This window comes from Nicotiana tomentosiformis, chromosome 9 (assembly GCF_000390325.3).
Source record: "Nicotiana tomentosiformis chromosome 9, ASM39032v3, whole genome shotgun sequence".
In the NCBI taxonomy this organism is placed as follows: domain Eukaryota; kingdom Viridiplantae; phylum Streptophyta; class Magnoliopsida; order Solanales; family Solanaceae; genus Nicotiana; species Nicotiana tomentosiformis.
In genome coordinates this window covers 80,189,927-80,213,699 of record NC_090820.1, presented here as the reverse complement: position 1 = coordinate 80,213,699, position 23,773 = coordinate 80,189,927, and the positions used below count along the sequence as shown (strand labels likewise).

The window sequence follows — 23,773 nt, the reverse complement described above, 5'->3', positions numbered from 1 at the left end:
TAAGGCCGGCTCCAATGAGAGAAATGAGGTGAAATGAGCCAAACCCACGTACTTAACAAAGCATTCTGCCCAGCGATGTTCCGCACCTGCAGAACTCTTTACGCTTATGCGGAAGCAACCTCGCAGGTGCGGCTTCCCCCAAGGTGCCATCTTTCCGCTTCTGCGGACATCCAATCGCAGATGCGAATCTACTTCTGTGGAAATCACCTGCATCTGCGGACTCTCCAGCTCGAGCAGCATTTCGCACCTGCGCACCCATGACCGCATCTGCAGCTCTGCAGGTGCGCTATAACACCCGCACCTGCAATCTTCCAGCCAAAGGCTAATTTTGCTTCTGCGCTCTTCCGCCCGCATCTGCGAGCCCGCAGGTACGGTAAATCCCTCGCACCTGCAAATCCAACCAGCCTCACTCCCATCCGCTTTTGCGACCCTTGGTCTGCTTCTGCGGTCTCGCACCTGCGGCCATAACCTCGCAGGTGCAATAACACCAGAAGCCTCAAGCTTCAGCAATTCCTTAGGTCCAAAATTCCACTCTGATTCGCACCCGAGGCTGCCGGGACCCCCGTCCAACCATATAATTATGATTAGTCCAACAAGAACATATGAGAAATTTGGCTGAGCAACGGTGTAGGATCATGGTAACTGGGAATAAGTTGTCATTGTGGGGTTTTGATCTATGTGCTTGCAGTGTAAAGTTAAGTGGGGGAGCCTACCGTCTATAAATGAGTCACATGGCGGTGTGCTTGTGTAGTTTCTGGTTATTGGTGCATTGGTGGATTAGTTATGATTAAGAGGAATTTGACGTGTATGTGTTATATTTCGCCTTATTGATTTATGTGCACGTGTTGGGGATGACTCAGAATTTATGCTTCTTGTGGATATGATATACAAGGAAAATAATTCATCCGGTTGCATCTTTGGAAGTGTTCATGTGCTAGCAGAGCACTAAAATTTGGTTATATATTCGGAACCAGGTCAGAATGGGTGACTCTCAATAATGGTTTTAATGGGTTCGAGAATTAAGGTGCGATGCTTAAAGATTTTTGGGTTCGTTATGTGACTGAGGACTGGGTTTTGCAGCAGAGTGTGAAGAACACTTAGGGAATTTCTATTTTATCATCGGGCCTACGGTGCAGTGTTAGAGAAGTGGGAGAGACAACTTCGGATTCACAGGAGGTCTTCCAGAACAGGTGTATCATATGGAGATACTATTGAATGCATAAGGAGGTTATGAGATAGCTGATGGGTGTTGAGGCGATGTGGTCTCGTGATTTGGGTCACTCGGGATGAGTGTTGTTTGAGGTCTATTATGTATTTGAATGGACCTATTATTATTTTGAATGCAAGTTAAGAGTAAATTGGAAGAAGTTGGGTCAGTTAGCGATGGGTTAAATCAGCATGGTTGTGGAAATGATCAGTTCCTTCGGCATGTTAAGCTATACATGTGATTCGTGGCTGTATGAGCAGACATGACAGCCACCGTAATTCGACCGATTTGGAAATATTTGATTCTGATGGCCTTTCTAAGTGTAAATGTATCCCGAAAGAATTAAGGTGAGTTAGACCATAGCTTGAGATCTGTATTTTCTGCGATTAAGGGAATTCGGTTGCGTATTGCGATTGTTCCCCTGAAATATGTTGAGTGAAAGGGGTTCTAGCCGACGAAGCGTTTATCCTACTAGCGGTTCAGCGGTTGTGATGAAATTCTTGGACTCTCGTGTAGCGGCAGGATAGGTGCGGTGAGCGGTATAGTAATTGGAGGCTGAGGATCAAGGTTGCAATTCAGTTTCGATAAGAACGTCACGAGCTCGGAGGAGCACGGGAAGATTTCAGATGCTCGAAATATGTTGGCACTATTTTCGGACGGACGGAGGATGGCCTGTTTTGTGGAAGAAATGTTGGGTATTGAAATGCGGAAGCTTGACTATCACTATGGAAATAGCATGGTCGATGGCCATTAATGTTCAGATTTTACTACCTGGTGCGGAAGGTTGTGGGAGTATATCCCACAGGAAGATCGTATAAGTGTGACGTGTTAGTCATTCGATTGTTAGAGATTTAAAATAGGTATGGAAATTTTGGTACTATCGCCAATGGGAAAGGATATGACTGAGAGGCGCTCTATTCCTTTAGTTATGAACGGTAGCATGAGTACGTAAATCAACGCATACCCAGTAATTATCTAGCCTAACCCCGAAAAAGTAGTGACGAGGGGCGATATCAACACTTACTAATGGTCCAATAAATCAAGTACAGTAGAAATTAAAAAAGTATGAAACATAGTAATATAACGGTAAACAAATATGGGTACATGATATGATCCTCATCTGAACAGTAAACACAAGTCCTCAAATATCGATTACCTTCTCAATGGGGTATATAATATGGTCCCCATCAGATAGATCATCACATCTCAAGTCAGGAAAAATTCACGGATATAATAGCTTCTGGTCAAGTGTTATGCAAGATTCTGCGAGGCGAACAACCCTATCCCATAAGAGTATTTTATAGAAATATTGATGCGAACGACCCGATCCCATAAGAGTGTCGTACAATAATATCATGCCGAGGCGAACGACCCGATCCCATAAGAGTGTGTTACAATATCCTGCCGCGGCGAACAACGCGATCCCATAAGAGTGTGTTACAATATCCTGCCGAGGCGAATGGCCCGATCCCATAAGAGTGTGGTACAATAATATCCTGCCGAGGCGAACGACTCGATCCTATAAGAGTGTGTTACAATATTCTGCCGAGGCGAACGGCCCGATCCCATTAGAATAAGAAGCTTTAACGGGTCCTTGACCCCACTCACAAATAAACGTGTGAGTTATGAAATTTAAAGAAGCTTTTCGATGAAAATACACAATGTGAGAGAAATTAGTAAGGGAAGCACAATTATTCCGCGGCTAATCAAGCCAAAGGCCAATTTTGCTTTTGTGCCCCTCCGCCCGCCTCTGCGAGCCTACAGGTGCGGTAAATCCCTCGCACCTGCAAATCTCGCCAGCCTCACTCCCATCTGCTTTTGCGACCCCTGGGCCGCTTCTCCGGTCTCGCACCTGCAGCCATAACCTCGCAGGTGCGATAACACCAGAAGCGTCAAGCTTCAGCAATTCCTTAGGTCCAAAATTTGATCTGATTCGCACCCGAGGCCTCCGGGACCCCCGCCTAGCCATACCAACGCATCCGAAAATATGATACGAACTTAGTCGAAGCCTCAAATCATGTCAAGCAACATCAAAACTATGAATCGACGATCGAAACCTTTCTTTAAACTTTCAAACTTTTAAACTTCGATGAATGCGTCTGAATCATATCAAAATATTCCGGAATGATGCCAAACGTTATGCACAAATCATAAATCATAATACGAACCTATTCCAAAACTCGGAACCCCGAACGAACATCGATAACACCAAAATTCACTTCAAATCCAACTTAAGAAATTCTTAAACTTTCAAAAAATGCCAACCTTCCATAATAGGCGCCGAAATGCTCTCGGACCACCCGATACTCAACCCGAACATACGCGCAAGTCCGAAATTATCATACGAACTTATTGAAACCTTCAAATCCCGATTCCGTGGTCGTTTACTCAAAATTCAAACCTTGGTCAACTCTTCCAACTTAAACCTTTCGAATTGAGAATTTTTCATCCGAATCAACTCCGAACTTTGCGAAATTCGATTACGACTACGCGTACAAGTCATAAAACATGAAGTGAAGCTACTCAAGGCCTCAAACCGCCGAACGACGCGCTAGAGCTCAAAATGACTAGTCGGGTCATTACAATTTATTAATCATAAATTCTTAATACATATATAATATCATCTCACATGTATAAAGTATTAAGGATTTTCAGTAATTTCAAATAAATAAACCATTTTAATGGTAACCATTTATTAATCACACAATTCTTAATTTATACTATTACATACATATGAGAAAAATAAAGTGACCATATAATTATAACCCTTTAGTGGCGTACATGTAATTATCGATTACTGTAAGAACAAACCACATTTTTTATATCTGATTACTTAAGACGCTAATTAGAAGAAGCACGAGTCCTAGATGTAAAGGAACTTTACTCAGATTACACTTCTTCCCAATAACTAAAACATGCAATCAGCCAATCAATAAATAGTCCTAAAGCCACAAATTTTATCTATCCCACAAGTCTAAAACTTACTTAGATGGCCAGTGCCCGTGCACAGCACAGCACGGGCATAAGCCCAACATCATTGTATCTATGTATTGCTGTAACAAAAGGTTTATACTTATTTCAATTGGTTAACATGATTACTAATTACTAAAAGAGAGGAATATGATCAAGCTGATTAGATAGTAGCATAATAATGCTTCGGACAATGCACATTATTTCAGAAACTAAGTTGTATAAGATAAGAAATAAGCATTTGGAGAACAATACATTCTGCTTAAACTAACAGAATAACGCTTCAGACGATGCATATTCATTTCAAGAACTAAGTTGTCACGACCCAAAACCCACTATAGGTCGTGATAGCGCCCAACGTCGCCGTTAGGCAAGCCAACGGTAAACTACCAACTTAATTATTCATTTTATAATTTTTGAAATGATAAATCATATTAGATAGGGAAATCAATGCATTAAAAATCGTAGATACGTACAATTTAAATGAAATATAAAGTAAAAGTGTGTCAATGGTAAGCAAAACCATAAACAAATTCTAGAACATCCCAAAACACGGTGTCACAAGTGCATGGGCATCTACTAGGAAGTACAATAACAATACAACATCTATCTGGAATACAAGATAGACAGGATAAAGTAAATAATTATGATGAAGACTCTGTGTGCTGCGAATCGTAGCATGGAATGCAGCTTACCATAAAGTCCCCTCAGCAGCTGCGCTTACGTGCCCAAATGACCACCAAATGAACCTGTCAAATCATGTACATTTAGAGCAGAACTGCAGCATGAGTACGTAAATCAATGCATACCCAGTAACTATCTATCCTAACCCCGAAACACTTACTAGTGGTCCTGTAAATCAAATATAATAAAGTAGACAAGTAAGAAATATAGTAAATAAACAATGAGAACAAATATAGGCAAACAATACGGTCTATAGCTGAACAATGAACACAAAGTCCTCAATTATCGGTTACCTCCTCAAATAGAATACGTAATGGTCAGTACTAAATCAACAGTCACATCTCAAGTCAGAAAACTCATGAGTACGTGGATTTCTTATCAAGTATTTTGCACGATTCTGCAGAGGCGAGCGACACGATCCCATAAGAGTGTTTCATATATCTGCCAAGGCGAACGGCCTGATCCCATAAGAGTGTGATACATAATCCCGCCAAGGCGAACGGCCCAATCCCATAAGAATATGATACATGATATTGCTGAGGTGAACGACCCGATCCCATAAGAGTGTGTTACATGATACTGTCGAGGCGAACGGCCCGATCCCATAAGAGTGTGTTACATGATACCGCCGAGGCGAACGGCCTAATCCTATAAGAATATGTTACCCTGCCGAGGCGAACGGCCCGATCCCAAAAGAGTGTTGATGAGGGATCAGCCCGATCCCATTAAAATATGAAACTTTGACGGGTCACTGACCCCACTCACAAATATACTGTGTGAGTTATAAAATTCAAGAAAACTATCGGAGGAATACGCACAATGCAGAAGAAATCCGTAAATGAAAGCACAATCACAGCCAATCAAGTAGCTCGTCAAGTATCTAAAATGGCAAGTCTGATACTCTACGCGAGTCTAGTCACAGGCTAAATATAAATTAAAGCATTTAAACAGGCAAGAATAACTCAAATAGTATAATTAAAGCATGGCGGGAGTCTAAGTCTACCCGGACATAATTAGGAATTCTAGCATACGGTCGGACACTCGTCACCTCATACGTGCATAGCTCCCACAGCATATAGCACATAATAAATATAACACATACGGGGTATATTCTCCCTCACAATGTTAGACAAGAGACTTACTTCGCTCCAAAATTTGATAACCGGCTCCAACGACTCTCTAACTCTGCAAACTAATGCCAAAAGATCTGAAACTAATCAAATAACGTGCAACTCCAACACTTGTAATTTAATAATTTATAACAATTCCCAACTCCACTCGAAAAGTTAACATAGTCAACTCCCGGGCCCACGTGTCGGATTCCCAAAATTATTGAAAATAAATATTACGCATAACTCATATGGTCTATATCCAGAAAATAATCCAATTTCGCCTATGAATCGACCCTCAAATCAAAGATGTACTATTTCTCAACTTTTGGGCTCAAAATCCCAATTTCTACAATCCAAACACGGATAAAAATAATAACCAACGGCAATAATCATGGAAATATATCAAAATAAAGGTCAGGTATTTACTTCCTTATTGAGGCGATAACAACGCCGTGAAAATCACCTCAAATGGAGCTCTAGAACTCAAGATATGCCCAAAATACTATAATACTCGGTTTAAAACACTGTCAAGATGATTTTTATTCATCGCGTTCGCGGGAGACCTTCGCGTTCACGAAGAGAAATTTTTCGCGTTGACTGGTCAAGCAAGAAACCAGCAATCTTTCTCGATACGAAAATGGACATAACTCTCTAATACGACCTCGAAATTTGAGGATTCTTGTTGTTATGGCTCCGTAATTACGATATTGATCTAATGGTTCAACCTAATCATAAATAAAAGGTCGGTTTCTCAATATAGTATCATTTATTCCCAAAGAAACGATGTCGAAACATCAAATAAGAGCGCGACACAACCCAAACACATCTGAAACACATCATAGGCCCCCGGGACCCCGTCGAATCACACCAACAAGTCCCAATACCTTATCCAAAGGCTCGAAATACCATGAATAATATCAAAACCATGAATCATGATCAAAATCCTTCTTTCAACTTTCAAACTTCGACGAACGCGTCCGAATCATACTTAAACATTCCAGAATGACGCCAAACTTTACGCACAAGTCATAAATCACAATATGAACCTATTCCAAGGTTCGGAATCTCAAACGGACATCGATAATATCAAAATTCACTTCAAACCAAACTTATAAAATTTTAAAACTTTTAAAATGCCAACTTTCCAAAATAAGCGTTGAAATGCTCCCGAACTACCCGATACTCAATCCGAACATACGTCCGAGTCCGTAATCATCATATGAACCTATTAGAACCTTCAAATCCTGATTCTGATGTCGTTTATTGAAAAGTCAAACCTTGGTCAACTCTTCCAACTTAAAGCTTTCGAATTGAGAATTTTTCTTCCGAATCAACTCCAAACTTCCCGAAATTCAATTCCGACCTCACGTACAAGTCATAAAACATGAAATGAAACTACTCAAGGCCTCAAACCGCCGAACGATGTGCTAGAGCTCAAAATGACTGGTCGGGTCGTTACATTCTCCCCCACTTAGACATATGTTCGTCCTCGAACGTGCTAAGAACCGTTCCACAGTTGCCCAAAATCACTGTTTGATACCTCGTGCACCTACCCGTGCCACCACAACCCATGTGAGCACATTAGTTCTAGCCAGACTGAAGATCCTCCCTATTATCTTAGCTAACAAGCCTTAGAACCAGATTCCAACATCCAGAATTCTCCACGAGACCTGATTCCAACATATGAACACTGTAATAATCTCAACCCACTGTACTAAATAGGACCATGCACCCATGCTGAGATCACACAATGCACTGCATATTTCGTATGTCCGTGATAACATTCTTCGACTACAATAGCTGCAAATTCACGAACCAGATGCCCGTAGTATATCCCATAACGCATGTAATTCATGTTCCAATCCTCATAATACTGCAACGATGAAAGTGATATGCAGGAATTCATAACCACCCATCAAATCAATAACTCGTGGAGTTTTCCCTCTTGACAAGAACCATTACCTCATTCTAAACTAAATAGTGACATATTTGCTTTAATATACCTTTCATAAATCCGATCGCACTGATTTCAGGTCCAATAATCGCGTCTTACCCAGTACAAGCTGCTCAGGCAATAAGCCACCTCAAACACTAACTAAAATCCCATATGACGCCATCAATGCGCCAACAAGCTACAACTCGAATGTGACCCATAAGGAATAACGAACTCTGGCAAAGAACCATCCAGCCCGCATAACGAATAAAATAGCCGACCGAGTGCTATGAACCTATCTCAGAGATGAGAAACAAGGCACGTAATTAAGTATAAGGAACCGTACTCAACATCTCAATATTGCGGCGTGCAACCTGATCCACATGATACCGTTGCGGCGTAAACCCGATCCAAACATCATACCCGTGGCGGCGTGCCACCCGATCCACACATAACAATCAATAAGGAGATACCCATCGAGCCATAATGCTCCTACCCACGAAATGCCTGAATGCGGACCACAAGCACGTTAAGTGCATAAACACAACTCTGGGGATACAGATAGCACCATGCGCCACAAAATGCCAAGCATGACTAAGGCGCAATAAATGGCCTGCATCTCGAGAGCCATCTTGCTCATATCACATCACAAGCTACACAGGATCACAATACATATCACATAATAGAGTATCACATAGAATTACTGACGACACCGAAAACATCCAACGCCCGAAGACTCATCCATAAGCAATGTTGTGATGAATGATCACATACGACCTGATGTAGAGCATATATTCACATTAGATCTACCAACGGACCTCAAGCCGATTTCGATCATCCCATATTAGGCCAATAACCTTTCAAGGGTCCACAATGACCATATTCATGACACATACGATCAATCGTCAAATCCGGAACAAACTCCCACAAAACAAATTTCTCCGGCGATACTAAGTTAGCGCCAGCATACGCTGAACATCTGAAATCTTCCCCCTACTCCTCCGAGCCCGTGACATTCTTGTTAAATTGAATCCCAACCTCGATCCTTCGATTCTAATTCCACACCGCTCACTGCCCCTATCGTGCTATTACATGAGGGTATAAGAACTTTATCATACATCCTGAAACACTAGTAGAATAAATATTTTATCGGCTAGAAACCTTTCATTTAACTCATTTCAGAAGAAGAATCGCAACACACAACCAGCTTCCCATAACCGTAGAGAACACAAACCAAAATTGTGGCCTAAACCATCATAACTCTTTCGGGGCCCATTTATGCCCATTTTCACAAAACATAACCATCTGAATCAAATACCTCCAAATCAGTCAAATTACGGAGACTGCCAAGCCCGCAAGTTTAACCACGAAATACCTGTATGGCCTTATTGCACCAAAGGAACCGATCATCTTCTTAACCATACTGATTCAAACCACTACTAACTGACTCAACTTCTTCCGATTTACTCTTGACTTGCCTCCGAAGTAATACCTCTTTTCAAGCATATAACGGACCTCAATCAACACTCACCCTGAGTGACCCTAAACCACAAGACCATATCGCCTCAACACCCATAAGCCATTTCATACTCTCCTCATACACTCAGTAGTAACTCCAACTGATACACCCGTTCTGAAAGATCTTCTGCGAATCCGAAGCCATTTCTCCCATTTCACTAATACTGCACCACAAAACCCAATGATAACATAGAATTTTCCCAAGTATCCTTCACACTCTACTACAAAACCTAGTCCTCAGCCACATAACGAACCCAAAATACTTAGGCACCACACCTTAAATTTGGAATCAACTAGAACCATTATTAAGAGTCTCCCACTCTAGTCCAATCTCAATTATTTAACCAAACCACTAGTGCTCCATTAGCACATGTGCACTCCAATGAAGCAACCGGATGAATACTTTCCCTTGTACATCACATCCATCAAATCCCCTGCTCAAATTACCCCTGACACTTTCTTCCCTTAGTAATAACTAATTCACCAACGTACCAATAACCCAAAGCTGCAAAGGCACATCACCGCGTGATCCAATCATAGGCGGTAGGCTCCCCCACTTAGCTTTCAGCCACAATCACATTAATCCAGAACCCATAATGACTCCCCCTCCTCAGTTACCATGATCTCACATTGTTGCTCAGCCAAATTTCTCATAGGTTCTTGTTGCACTGATCATAACACATCCTGATTTTTCAGCCTCAATCGCACACTCGACCTCCTGAATGTCGTACCATATTCTTCAAGCGATCCAAGCTCGCATCGCAGTACATGCATCCCATTGGATAAAAGGCAGAACTATTTATAGGAACTTCATCAAAATCACGCAACCGCTAACCTGCTCACAGGAGATATCCCACCTGTGTAACCTCATATTGACCTCCTTCAACGTCATTGTTATAGTTACATCCATCATGAAATCACTGACCTTCCTGGGTTCACACTAACCCGCCAGCCGTAAGAATCCCTTCATTCATTAACATCACCCGAAGGTCTAACAACGTGTTTGAAACTCAAAGACGTATTGCATCCAAGACAATGATCGAATACTTCATTTTTTTTCCTACATTCAAATCAAGCCCTTCTCGTCACATTCAAAAATCCTAAGCATAAAAACCACCTCAGAGATCATCTCCCTCGAACCATCAACACTGGAAACGCTAATTTAATCCTAAAGTCGCAACATACAACCATCTCTAATAACTTTCTCTTAGGTTCCATCTCACAACATTGTGCCCAGAGGCAAACAAATGAAGAACAACATGCCGATGAGCCTCAATGCATGCAATCAAGGACAACGACACCACAATATTAATAAGAATTTCACCAAATTTGAAAGTATCAAATCTCGACCGTAGGCAACACCAAAACTGGGCTGACATGACAAAACACCCCTCCACAAGGTGACAATAATAGCCCACTTTCGCAGGGAAAAGCATCATGCGCCGCATCTGTAGCATCTTCACAACTCGTCGGTGCTCAACTAATAACAAATGTCTGGCGTCGTATATGAATGAGTAGGAAGGAATCGAAAGCATAAACTTTGACGAAATCAAATCACACCATGAGGAATCAAGGAAGGGAAGTTCTCCTAACAGCCATGTAGCCTCTCGAAGATAAGTACAGACGTCTTCGTACCGATCAACAAGACTCTACTAGACTTGCTCATGACTCGTGAGACCTAAGTGAACCTGGCTCTGATACCAAGCTATCACGACCCAAAATCCATTATAGGTCGTGATGGCACCCAACGTCGCTGTTAGGTAAGCCAACGGTGAACTACCAACTTAATTATTCATTTTATTATTTTTGAAATGATAAATCATATTAGATAGGGAAATCAATGCATTAAAATTTGTAGATACGTACAATTTAAATGAAATATAAAGTAAAAGTGTGTCAATGGAAAGCAAAACCATAAACAAATTCTAGAACATCCCAAAACTCGGTGTCACAAGTGCATGAGCATCTACTAGGAAATACAATAACAATACATCTATTTGGAATACAAGATAGACAAGATAAAGTAAATAATTATGATGGAGACTCTGTGTGCTGCGAATCGTAGCATGGAATGCAGCTTACCATAAAGTCCCCTCAGCAACTGCGCTTACGCGCCCAAATGACCACCAAATGAACCTTTCAAATCCTGTACATTTAGTGCAGAACTGCATCATGAGTACGTAAATCAACGCGTACCGAGTAAATTCTAGAACATCCCAAAACCCAGTGTCATAAGTGCATGGGCATCTACTAGGAAGTACAATAACAATACAACATCTATCTGGAATACAAGATAGACAGGATAAAGTAAATAATTATGATGAAGACTCTGTGTGTTGTGAATCGTAGCATGGAATGCAACTTACCATAAAGTCCCCTCAGCAGCTGCGCTTACGCGCCCAAATGACCACCAAATGAACCTGTCAGATCCTGTACATTTAGAGCAGAACTGCAGCATGAGTACGTAAATCAATGCGTACCCAGTAACTATCTATCCTAACCCCGAAGAGGTAGTGACGAGGGATCGACATTGACACTTACTAGTGATCCTGTAAATCAAATATAATAAAGTAGACAAGTAAGAAACATGGTAAATAAACAATGAGAACAAATATAGGCAAACAATACGGTCTACAGCTGGACAATGAACACAAAGTCCTCAATTATCGGTTACCTCCTCAAATGGAATACGTAATGGTCAGTACGAAATAAACAGTCACATCTCAAGTCAGGAAACTCATGAGTACGCGGATTCCTTATCAAGTATTTTGCACGATTCTACCGAGGCGAGCGGCCCGATCCCATAAAAGTGTTTCATAGAACTGCCGAAGCGAACGACCCGATCCCATAAGAGTGTGATACATAATCCTGCCGAGGCGAACGGCCCGATCCCATAAGAATATGATACATGATACTGCCGAGACGAACGGTCCGATCCCATAAGAGTGTGTTACTCTGCCGAGGCGAATGGCCCGATCCCACAAGAGTGTGTTACATGATCTGCCGAGGCGAACGGCCCGATCCCATAAGAAATGTTACCCTGTCGAGGCGAACGACCCGATCCTATAAAAATATTGCTGAGGCGATCAACCTGATCCCATTAGAATATGAAACTTTGACGGGTCACTGACCTCACTCACGAATATATTGTGAGAGTTATAAAATTCAAGAAAACTATTGAAGGAATACGCACAACGCAGAAGAAATCCGTAAAGGAAAGCACAATCACGGCTAATCAAGTAGCTAATCAAGTAGCTAAAATAGCAAGTCGGATACTCTACGCGAGTCTAGTCATAAGCTAAATGTAAATTAAAGCATTTAAACATGCAAGAATAACTCAAATAGTATAATTAAAGCATGGCGGGAGTCTAAGTCTACCCGGACATAATCAGGAATTCTAGCATTCGCATGGACACTCCTCACCTCATACGTGCATAGCTCCAACAACATATAGCACATAATAAATATAACACCTACGAGGTATATTCTCCCTCACAAGGTTAGACAGGAGACTTATCTCACTCCGAAATTTGATAACCGGCTCCAACACCTCTCTAACTCCTCAAACTGATGCCAAACGATTCGAAACTAATCAAATAACGTGCAACTCCAACACTCCCAATTTAATAATTTATAACAATTCTCAACTCCACTCGAAAAGTCAACATAGTCAACCTCGGGCCCACGTGCCGGATTTCCAAAATTATTGAAAATAAATATTACCCATAACGCATATGGTCTATATCCAGAAAATCATCCAATTTCCTTCATGAATCGACCCTCAAATCAAGGATTTACTATTTCTCAACTTTGGGGCTCAAAATCCCAATTTCTACAATCCAAACACGGAAAAAAAATAATCAATGGAAATAATCATGGAGAAACATCAAAATAAAGGTCAGGTATTTACCCCCTTGTTGATACGAGAACAACGCTGCGAAAAACACCTCAAACGGAGCTCTAGAACTCAAGATATGCCCAAAATACTAAAATTCTCGATTTAAAACACTATCAAGACGATTTTTCTTCATCGCGTTCGCAGGTGACCTTCGTGTTCGTGAAGAGCAATTTTTCGCATTGGCCGGTCAACCCAGAAATTCTTCGCATTCGCGGAACATCTCTCGCGTTCGCGAAGAACAAAAGTTCGCACCAGAAACTAGCAATCTTTCCCGACATGGAAATGGGCATAACTCTTTCATACGGCCTCAGAATTCGATGATTCTTATTTCTATGGTTCCGTAATTACGATACAGATCTAATGGTTCAATCTAATCACAAATCAAAGGTCGTTTGCTCAATATAGCATCCTTTATACCCAAAGAAACGATGTCGAAATATCAAGTAAGAGCACGACACAACCCAACACATCTGAAACACACTCGAGGTCCCCGGGACCCCGTCCAATAATACCAACAAGTCCCAATACCTTATCCAAACTTATGCAAAGGCTCGAAATACCACGAATAACATCAAATCATGAATTACGATCAAAATTCTTCTTTCAACTTTCAAACATCGACGAACGCGTCTGAATCATACTTAAACATTTCGGAATTACGCCAAACTTTACGCACAAGTCATAAATCACAATACGAACCTATTTCAAGGCTCGTAATCTCAAACGGACATCGATAATATCAAAATCCACTTCAAACCAAACTAATAAAATTCTAAAACTTTCAAAATGCCAACTTTCCAAAATAAGCGAGAATTTTCCTTCTGAATCTACTCCGAACATCCCGAAATTCAATTCTAACCCTACGTACAAGTCATAAAACATGAAATGAAGCTACTCAAGGCCTCAAACCGCCGAACAACATGCTAGAGTTCAAAACGAACGGTCGGGTCGTTACATTTGTACAAGATATGAAATATACATTTGCAGAATAACACTTCTTCTGCTTACTTCCATGAGAAAGACAAAAGAAAATACATTTCTTGTAGAAGTGTCAAATCACTCCATAAACCTTCATTGCTATAATCTCCTTTTTGTAGTAGTATTCGATAAAAATATTAGAACCAACTACACGTCCAATTCCAGGATTTTAGATTCCCTTAGAGAAGAAAAAAGGCAGCAGATGTTAAACCAGTATCAGGACCAAGTTATTATATTTCAATTGTGGGGGGGGGGGGGGGGGGGGGGGGGGATTAATGACCTAGGGAGATCCCATAAGCATACTTTTTGTGTTTTGCTGAAAGTTGAGAATACATTTTTGAATGAACTATATCCTAGACGCAGAAAGTATGAGTCGAACTGCAGAAAACTATATGCAAACTGCAGAAAAATGCACCCCAAAAGTTGCAGAAACCGTAAAGTGCAAAAGGCATGAATGAAAATGTATAGAATGCAAAACAATAATGCAGAAATGAGTGCAAAATGCAAGAAAATCTGCAAGATACAAAAGAATATGGTGCAGACGCTGAAAGTAAGAGGAAACTGTAGAAATATAGAAAAAAAACTTAGAAGTGCAGAACATTAAAAAGAAAAAGATAGAAACTCCAAAAAAAAAAAACATTTAAAATTTTGTTGGAAGGTAAAATTATATCAGTATTAATAGAGTTCATCAATCTTGAATTTTCCTTTGTCTAGACAAACTCTACCTGAAGTTCTATCACACTTTGTCTATATTAGACAAAGCCTACCTAAAGTCTTGTTCTTTTATATAAAGCTACTACCAACCATGAATTCTATCAGCACATACGTTATTCAAGTAGTCACAACTAATGTCTTCACACATAAGATGTGATGTTTCAATCAAGTAATCATTCTGATAAGGCATAAAAAATCCCAATGAACATAAAGTATCACTACGAATATAATTCTTTGAATCAGCTTTTATCATCACCGGAATGAATTGCCAATAATATTATGGTGCTTTCTTAAGGTAAAGACTAAAAATTTGCAAAAAGCAAAGGTGAATCTAATATAAGAGCTTAGTATCTAAGTTGTGGCAGTATTCATTTAATCGTGTTACAAGATTACCTCATTCTTCACCATCTAAATCAAAATATTGAAAAAATAAACAATGTCAGTGTGAGCAGGAAGGAAAGGGCAGTCAATATGAAAAAGGGAGCAACTTAGATACCTTTTCATTAACTATATTCTTGTTTTGCTAAAAGGGTCTAATATTTATCAGAAGAAATGCACATAAAATATGCACGGATGAAATAGAGCACTTCCTTTATTGCTTGGATAGGTGAATCTAATGAAACATACTTCTTGTGGGAGAGTGCATAAAACACTGGATCCTCTGTTTTACCATAACCAACCGGCAAGCATGCATCCACACCATTTCATAAGATACACAGAAAGCCAGTAGTAAAAAACTTTTAATTTTTTAGAGGATTTCACCAAAATACTAACTCACTTTGATAAACGCTTTAGTAGAACTTCTACTGATACAAGTTTCAGTGGAGTAGGTTACATCATCGCACCTTAGTGGAGAAGTAATTTGGTCTCACTTGCTAATCTTCATGCTCTGAATGCATATGTCTGATGAAACGTATTACCATATGAAAAGTTGCAAAGCAAGGTATTTCATAAAGGCTGCATTTACCTATATCAACTTTGACAAAAAAATCAATAAATCAAAGAGTTTCTCTGATCAATTAAGCAAAAAGAGCCAGAAAATTTACTCCTTATTGAAGTGGGAGAAACAACATACATTAAGGATTACACTGCAATTGTGAAGTCCAAAAAGACTCACTGAAGGGTTCCAAAGGATTAAAAACTCTACAAGTATGTACCAGATCCAGAAGAGCACATTGATCTTGAGAACCTGTTTCCTGTCAAAGCAGTCGCTTCTCATTGGGAGTTTAAATTTGATTGGGTGGAGTGTGAGTAGTCGTCCTGTAATCCCAGACCAAGAGACGTGTCTCCTGACAGGGCGGCAATTAAAATACCACTTTTGAGGTTAATTTTTTTATAGAGCATGTGAAGACTCTAGTTCATTGAAACTGCACCATGATGAGCTTTTGACATCAAAATGAACCCATAAGCAGGTGTTAATTTGCTATCAGCTTCTACTGGGTAAAGCTTGGCATAGCCACGTGGGTCAATAAAGGTGAGTATCTAGCTGCACAATTCACAAAAAACTAAAAAAGCATCACATAAAAAATAAAGTGTCGTCATAACATAATAGAGAAATGAGGCGAATAGATCAAAGTCAACTTGACAAAAAATTTAGTTATAAGGACAAGTGTGATGAACTAAATAATCCAAAAATCATCAAATGTCTACTAGCATAATTCCAAAATCTGGTGTCACATGTGGATGAGCTACTAGTAGAATATACAAAATACTATTGTCTGAAGTAGAGTAGACAGAAAGTAAATACAAAAGAGAGACTTCAGGTGTTGCAGAACGGGCTCGGAAGCAGCTCACCCCTAAGTCTCGGAGTATCAGGGGTGCGCGTCGAGATGCCTACCAGATACACCTGCCTCAGATCCTGCACGGTTAGTGCAGAAGTGTAGCGTGAGTATATAAACAACATGTACCCATTGGGTATCCAGTCTAACCTCGAAGAAGTAGTGACGAGGGGTCGACATCGACACTTACTATGGGCCAATAATAAAATACAGGAATTATAAACAGGTATGGAACATGGAAATAATAATAATAATAATAATAATAATAATAATAATAATAATAATAATAATAATAATAATACCATAACAAGCAGTGAATAAATGGTTCCTTAACTGATGATAAAATCCCAAGAATTTCTCTAGCCAACACCTACTAACCCCGATTCAACTGCTGTCATTAAATAAATTATAACCTCACAAGCCATGAAATAATATTAAGTGCAACCAGGTTCCGAGTATTATTACGCATGATTTGTGCCGAGGTCGTACGGCCCGATCCAAAAATATACTGTGCGCACTGTCGAGGGTCGAACGGCACGAACCATAGATGCATCTATTAACCTACCGATGCGAACGGCCCGCTCCCATGAGAGTAGAGAAGTTTACCTCGCTCGCGGAAGTATTTGCGACGCGAGTGGATATGTATTTCTTAGAGTTATTATATATTCCTCAATTCTTCCCAAAATAAGAAATCTAAATTGGAGAGTTTCAACCTTACAATCCCTAATCTCATCTTTATTTTAGACAATTAATATGCATAATAAACATAACAGTACAATCTAAGGCATGGTGTAAATCTAAGACTACCCGGACATCTCATGGAATATGGCTACGCACGGACTCTCATCACCTAGTGCGTACGTAGCTCCCCACACAAGTAATTCACAAAAAAATACATCTAAGGGAATGAGTTCCCTCTTACAAGGTTAGGCAAGAGACTTACCTCATTCTCAAGTTCACTTCCGATCCACAAATATGCTATAAATCGTCAACTCGGTGCCAAATAACCCGGAACTAGTCAAATGTTATATAAATTAATCAACACATGTTCAAAAGTTCATAATTTAACTATTAGAGTAATTACCCAACTCGAATTGTAAGATTTCTAAAATTCACCCTCGGGCCCACGTACCCGTATTCCGGAAATTTTCGAAGATAATTGTTACCCATAACCTCACGAACTCAAATATATAACATTTACCCAATTCCATAATCATTTTCGTAGTTAAATCCCATTTTTATCAAAACCTAGGTTTTTCAACTAAACCCATAATTTTACACAATTTTTCATGTTAAAATCTACCCATAATCTATGTATTTAACTTACATTGGATAGAAATTACTTACCTTCAATAGCTAGGTAAACATCCCTCTCTAAGAAGCTCCAAATATCACCCAAGAAGTGAAATAAATGAGCCAAAAATGACCTAAGTCCCGTATTAAATGGACCTTTCTGCCTCCAGCGATTTCCGCTTATGCGGAGAATCGGCCTCTTTTGCGGCTCCGCATCTGCGAAAAAAGCATCACAGATGCGGCCTTCCCCAAGCTGGCCTACTTTCGCATCTGTGGATAATGAACCTCTTCTTGAACGTAAAATTCTTATTGGATAAAAATTATAATTACAATTAAATATTTAAAACTTGGGATGAGTTATTAATAAGATTTGAATCAACAACAAAAATCTCTTTAACATTAAGAACAATCCTAATTATCCAAAAAGGTTTTTGATTTAACTAATTTGTAAAAAATCCAAGTCATTCTTTTCAAAATTTATAATAAAATTGATTATAATATAGTAGTAAGAGTCAAACTGTTAAAAATGCAAATGGTAAAAACAATACGAATGAAACATTAGAAGACAAAATATATTCTAAGTTAGTTGCCATTAATTAATTTTTTTTCTGGTATTCGTTCAAATAAATGACAATTTCCTATACTTTTCTCTGTACAAAGTTCTTATTTTAAAATATTAACTTAACGTAGATATTTTTAAAACTTAGTATTTGATAACTTGATTTACATGTTCTTCATTTACTCATATTTTACTGATTGACGTTAACTACACGTGCAACCACGTACACTAAAGCTAGTATAGTTAAATATGCAAGGAATTCATAAATAATTTGGCATAGAACTGTTCACATTATAGAATATGCAGACAGGTGCTTTTGAATTAAAAGGGAAGATACTTCTTACCAAATTAAAGAAGATTCACCACAAGGAACACTAAAACCCACGTTGATGGAAGAGTTATCCATCTTCCTTTAATTACTTTTAAACCAATTTAAAACAAAGCAACCTAATAGTCCTTTCGAAGTCTTTTTGGCCACTACATCACGTAAACCAAAACACAAATCACTTTTAATACTTGCAAGAAACGCCTTACTGTTGCCGTCGCCGTCACTAAATATTTAAGAAGCAACTAAATTCTGTTTTTCGGACAATTTCACCGCCGCATCCAAAACAGTGTTCATATTAAGCCATAAACAACTATCTAAGAGACATCGTCCAGATTCCAGAATTCTCAACTACTGTTTTTTTTTTTAAACCACAGATTAATCTTGATTTAATTCCTTTCCTACGTTAAAGGAAAGATAAACAGCACATACATGAATATAACCGCACATATATTCAAACGTATTTCATGATATCTATATAGATGTAAGTGTTGGGCTTTTATGCTTGGTGTAGCTTAAAGAGGGTGAATGAGAAATTGAGGGAAAATAAAATATTTGATTTTTCCTCTTTGGCAAAGGGACATTGTCCATATTGGAGGAAGAAAAGACTTTTGATGGGTATATATACAATTGCTCTTCTTCTAGCTCTTAAAGAGTTAAGAAGAAAGCAAATCTCGTGCCGTCGTCGTCGTCACTCGGCTTTGGTTTCGGTCAAAGATTGATTGATTAATCTTTTTGGACAAAATTTCTTTTAATTATTTAATTAATTAATTAATTAACGAAAATTCAATTCGGAATAACCCATGACCCGCGACCCAGTCCGGTCATCTTCTGATTCAGCGTTTTGGAAAGAGGCAGTCAATAGTGAGATTCAATCAATTTTGGATAACCATACATGGGAATTGGTTGATCTTCCTCCGGAAAATAAGCCTTTAGGTTCGAAATGGATCTTCAAACGGAAAAAGAAAGCTGATGGAACTATTGATAAATATAAGGCAAGGCTTATTGTCAAAGGTTATAGACAAAAGGAAGGCCTTGATTATTTTGATACTTACTCGCTAGTAACGAGGATAACATCTATTAGGATGTTAGTGGCACTAGCGGCCGTGTATGGTTTTGAAATATATCAAATGGATGTTAAAACAACTTTCTTAAATGGAGAATTGGAGGAAGAGATTTACATAGAACAACCTGAGGGTTTTGTGGTTCCTGGTAAAGAAAAGAAAGTGTGCAAACTTGTTAAGTCGATTTATGGACTTAAACAAGCACCCAAACAATGGCATGTTAAATTTGACCAAACAATATTGGCAAGTGGGTTTAAAATCAACGAATGTGACAAATGTGTTTACATTAAAAACACTCCAGGACATGAAGTCATTGTTTATTTATATGTTGATGACATGTTGATAATGAGCAAAAACATGGCAGATATAAATGCTACTAAGCACATGTTGGCTAGCAAATTCGATATGAAAGACTTAGGAGTTGCTGATGTGATCTTAGGAATCAGAATTCACAAGACTCCACAAAGTCTAGCATTATCACAGTCTCACTACATTGAAAAGGTACTTGACAAGTTCAAGTATTTGGATTTCAAAATTGCCAAGACTCCAATTGACGTGAGTTATGTACTTCAAAAGAATGAAGGTGAAAGTGACTCACAATTGGACTATGCAAGAGTATTGGGAAGTTTGATGTATATCATGTATTGTACGCGATCAGATATAGCATGTGCTATTAGTAAACTGAGTCGGTTTATAAGTAATCCCAATCAAATACATTGGATGGCAATGAAACGAGTTTTGGGATATCTCAAACATACCCAAAATTACGCTTTGCATTATAACAAATATTCCTCCGTGATCAAGGGATATAGTGATGCAAATTGGATCACTGGATCATCTGAAGTTAAATCCACAAGTGGATATTTTCACAATTGGGGGTGGAGCAGTATCTTGAAAATCATCCAAACAAACATGCATCGCCCGTTCTACAATGGAATCTGAATTCAATGCTTAGATAAGGCCGGTAAAGAAGCTGAATGGCTCCGGAATTTCTTGGAAGATATTTCATTTTGGCCCAAACCTTTGGCACTTATTTGTATACATTGTGATAGTCAAGCGGCAATAGGCAGGGCAGGGAGGATTATGTATAACGAAAAATCTCGTCATATACGATGGAGACACAATATCATTAGACAACTACTCTCTAGTGGTGTTATCACGATTGACTATGTAAAGTCAAGAGATAACGTGTCGGATCCACTTACAAAAGGCCTATCTAGAGAGGCAGTTGAAAGATCATCAAAGGGAATGAGATTAAGGCCTAGGACAAGTATAATCATGGCGGTAACTTTACCTAGCAGACTGGAGATCCCAAGAGCTAGGTTCAAAGAGATCAAACAAAGTTATGAATGACGGTTCAACATTGTCAAATAACTCAACCCATTCTCGTGATGAAGACAATGTTCAGAAATCGAGGTAAAGTATTAAGACTTTTTGATGAGTCAATAAAGCTTAAAACTCTTTAATGATTTGCTAAGTCTGGCAAGATATGACCAGACAGTGTGTCTATAGGATTACATATTTAGAAATCACCTATGTGAGTGTGAAGTGTAAGCTGCTTCAAGGGAAATGAAAGTAAAGGCCCATTCTCTGAGCACTCATGAAACTAGGCGGTGTTCATGGCTGAAACGAACACAACCGTGAGAACCATATAGGGTTAATGGTTAATTGTGTGACTTATGTTATCTAGGTATACAACAAAGCTCTACGGTTCAAAGATATCAAATCTACCGATTGACCGAATATATCCGATATAAGTTTACTACGGAAAGTTCAAAGGAAAACCTACTTATCTAGATGCAATTAATTCTTACATGTAAAACACACACGCATCCGTGCATTCCTTTATTTTATAGTCATTCCCCATTCATGTGGGGGATTGTTGGGCTTTTAAGCTTGGTGTAGCTTAAAGAGGGTGAATGGGAAATGGAGGAAAAATAAAATATTTAAGTTTCCCTCCTTGGCAAAGGGACATTGTCCCATATTGGAGGAAGAAAGGTTTTTGATGGGTATATATACAATTGCTCTTCTTCTAGCTCTTAAAGAGTTAAGAATAAAGCAAGCCTCGCATCATCATCGTCGTTGCTCGCTCGGCTCGGCTCGGCTTCGGCTTCGGCTTCAGATTCGGTCAAAGATTAATTTATTAATTAATCTTTTTGAATAAAATTTCTTTCAATTATTTAATTAATTAATTATATTAATTAATAAAAATTCAATCCGAAATAACCCATGACCCGCGACCCGGTCCGGTCTGGCCCGTTTTCTTTCTCGGATTATTTTAAATCCGTTTTTCTGTTTTTCCGCAATATTTCAATAGAAATATTCCCACATGTTCCAACAGCTATGGCTGTTTCTGAAAGGTTGCAAACCTTTTCAGAAGCAGTGCCAAATGGTCTATAAATATGCCTTGAATCTCAGAATCTTTATTTTACTAAATTTCTGATTATCTTCTTCTTCTTCTTCTTCTACACAATATTTTCCAGTGTGTTTTGCGATCATTGAGTGGTTCGAAGTTCACCGGAGTTTTTGGTACCAATACGCTGGTGAGTTAAATCGTTCTATCCTGGGAGGATAATATTCCAACACCTCGGGAACTTGAGAAGAATAATTTCCTTAAGGACACACTGTGCATTCAGTGGGCTCGATTTATTTCAATATTATTTTTTCAGAATTTATTTCGTAAAACTGGTTCTATTAACTTCTTTTTCTATTTTAGAAAGTTTAATGATTTTTTATTATTTATTACAGTAATACAAAGTGATTAACAGCAAGCAGGCCCTGATACCAATTGATGAAAAACAGGTATAAACAGCGGAAGCAAATAGCCAGGATCACTTGCACGTAATATTAACAACACACGATCATAGATTTTAATCAAACATAAGATCGATACTTATCTCTTGAAACGTGACCGCGATCGCGAAAAGAGCCTTCAAGTAAGAGCGAAATTATCCACGAGATCATCTTCCAGTTCCACAGTCTTCTGCTGTGTGATCCGAATAATGCCCAGAATTAGCAAATTCGTGTAGGCGAATTTCTCCTATGAAAACCGTGTAGTAAAAATTATAGTCTACTTATGTAATAAGACCCCTTTATAGCCACAAGTTGTGGGGTTTAAAATATTTTTCTAAACCTGTTGGGTCTTCCTTTTCTACCAAGAAATAGAATTTCATTTAATTCCTAATTATTCAGGCACAACAGGGACCGCGATATTTAATTAACGAGGCTTCCTATTATGGACTTAATTCAAAATATTCGAATTAATACTACCATAATAAATTACGAATTATTCCAATAAAAATTCGTAATTGCACTCCTCAGTTCAATTTCGAAATTCTTTCATTAAACCTTAACTCCTCATGTTAAGATTCAGATACTAATCAAATAAATTAAATTACTGACGATTTAATTTAATTGATTATTTCATTTAGACTTTCGCTTAACTTATTTCATGTGACAGATACAAAATCCACTTGCAGGGTTTACACATGAAAACTTATAAGCTTTCATAAAGGTGTATCATCAATCTCTAGACCGAGACATGGATTCCATCAACTAACTATTACTTCGCCAATGTATATCATCATTGTTCAATTTACCAGGCATATTGACCCACAAAAGAATCTCGCCTTTTAATAAATTAAAATAATAAATAATATACACAACTAATAATAATTATATCAAGATTAAGAGTATACGTACGTTTAGTGGCTAGATAAGTTATTTTATTAAGTCAGTAT

General features: G+C 38.7%; 1 protein-coding gene across 1 annotated transcript in view; it reads left to right on the top strand.

Moving 5' to 3' along the window:
- Window positions 1-23,535, top strand: part of LOC138899070 (uncharacterized) — a 30,550-nt gene extending 7,015 nt beyond the window's left edge. Inside the window, exon 3 of the mRNA XM_070185186.1 lies at window positions 23,494-23,535. Coding sequence (XP_070041287.1) covers window positions 23,494-23,535 — 42 coding nt within the window. The remainder of the gene's footprint in view (window positions 1-23,493) is intronic.
- Window positions 23,536-23,773: the final 238 nt, after the last annotated feature.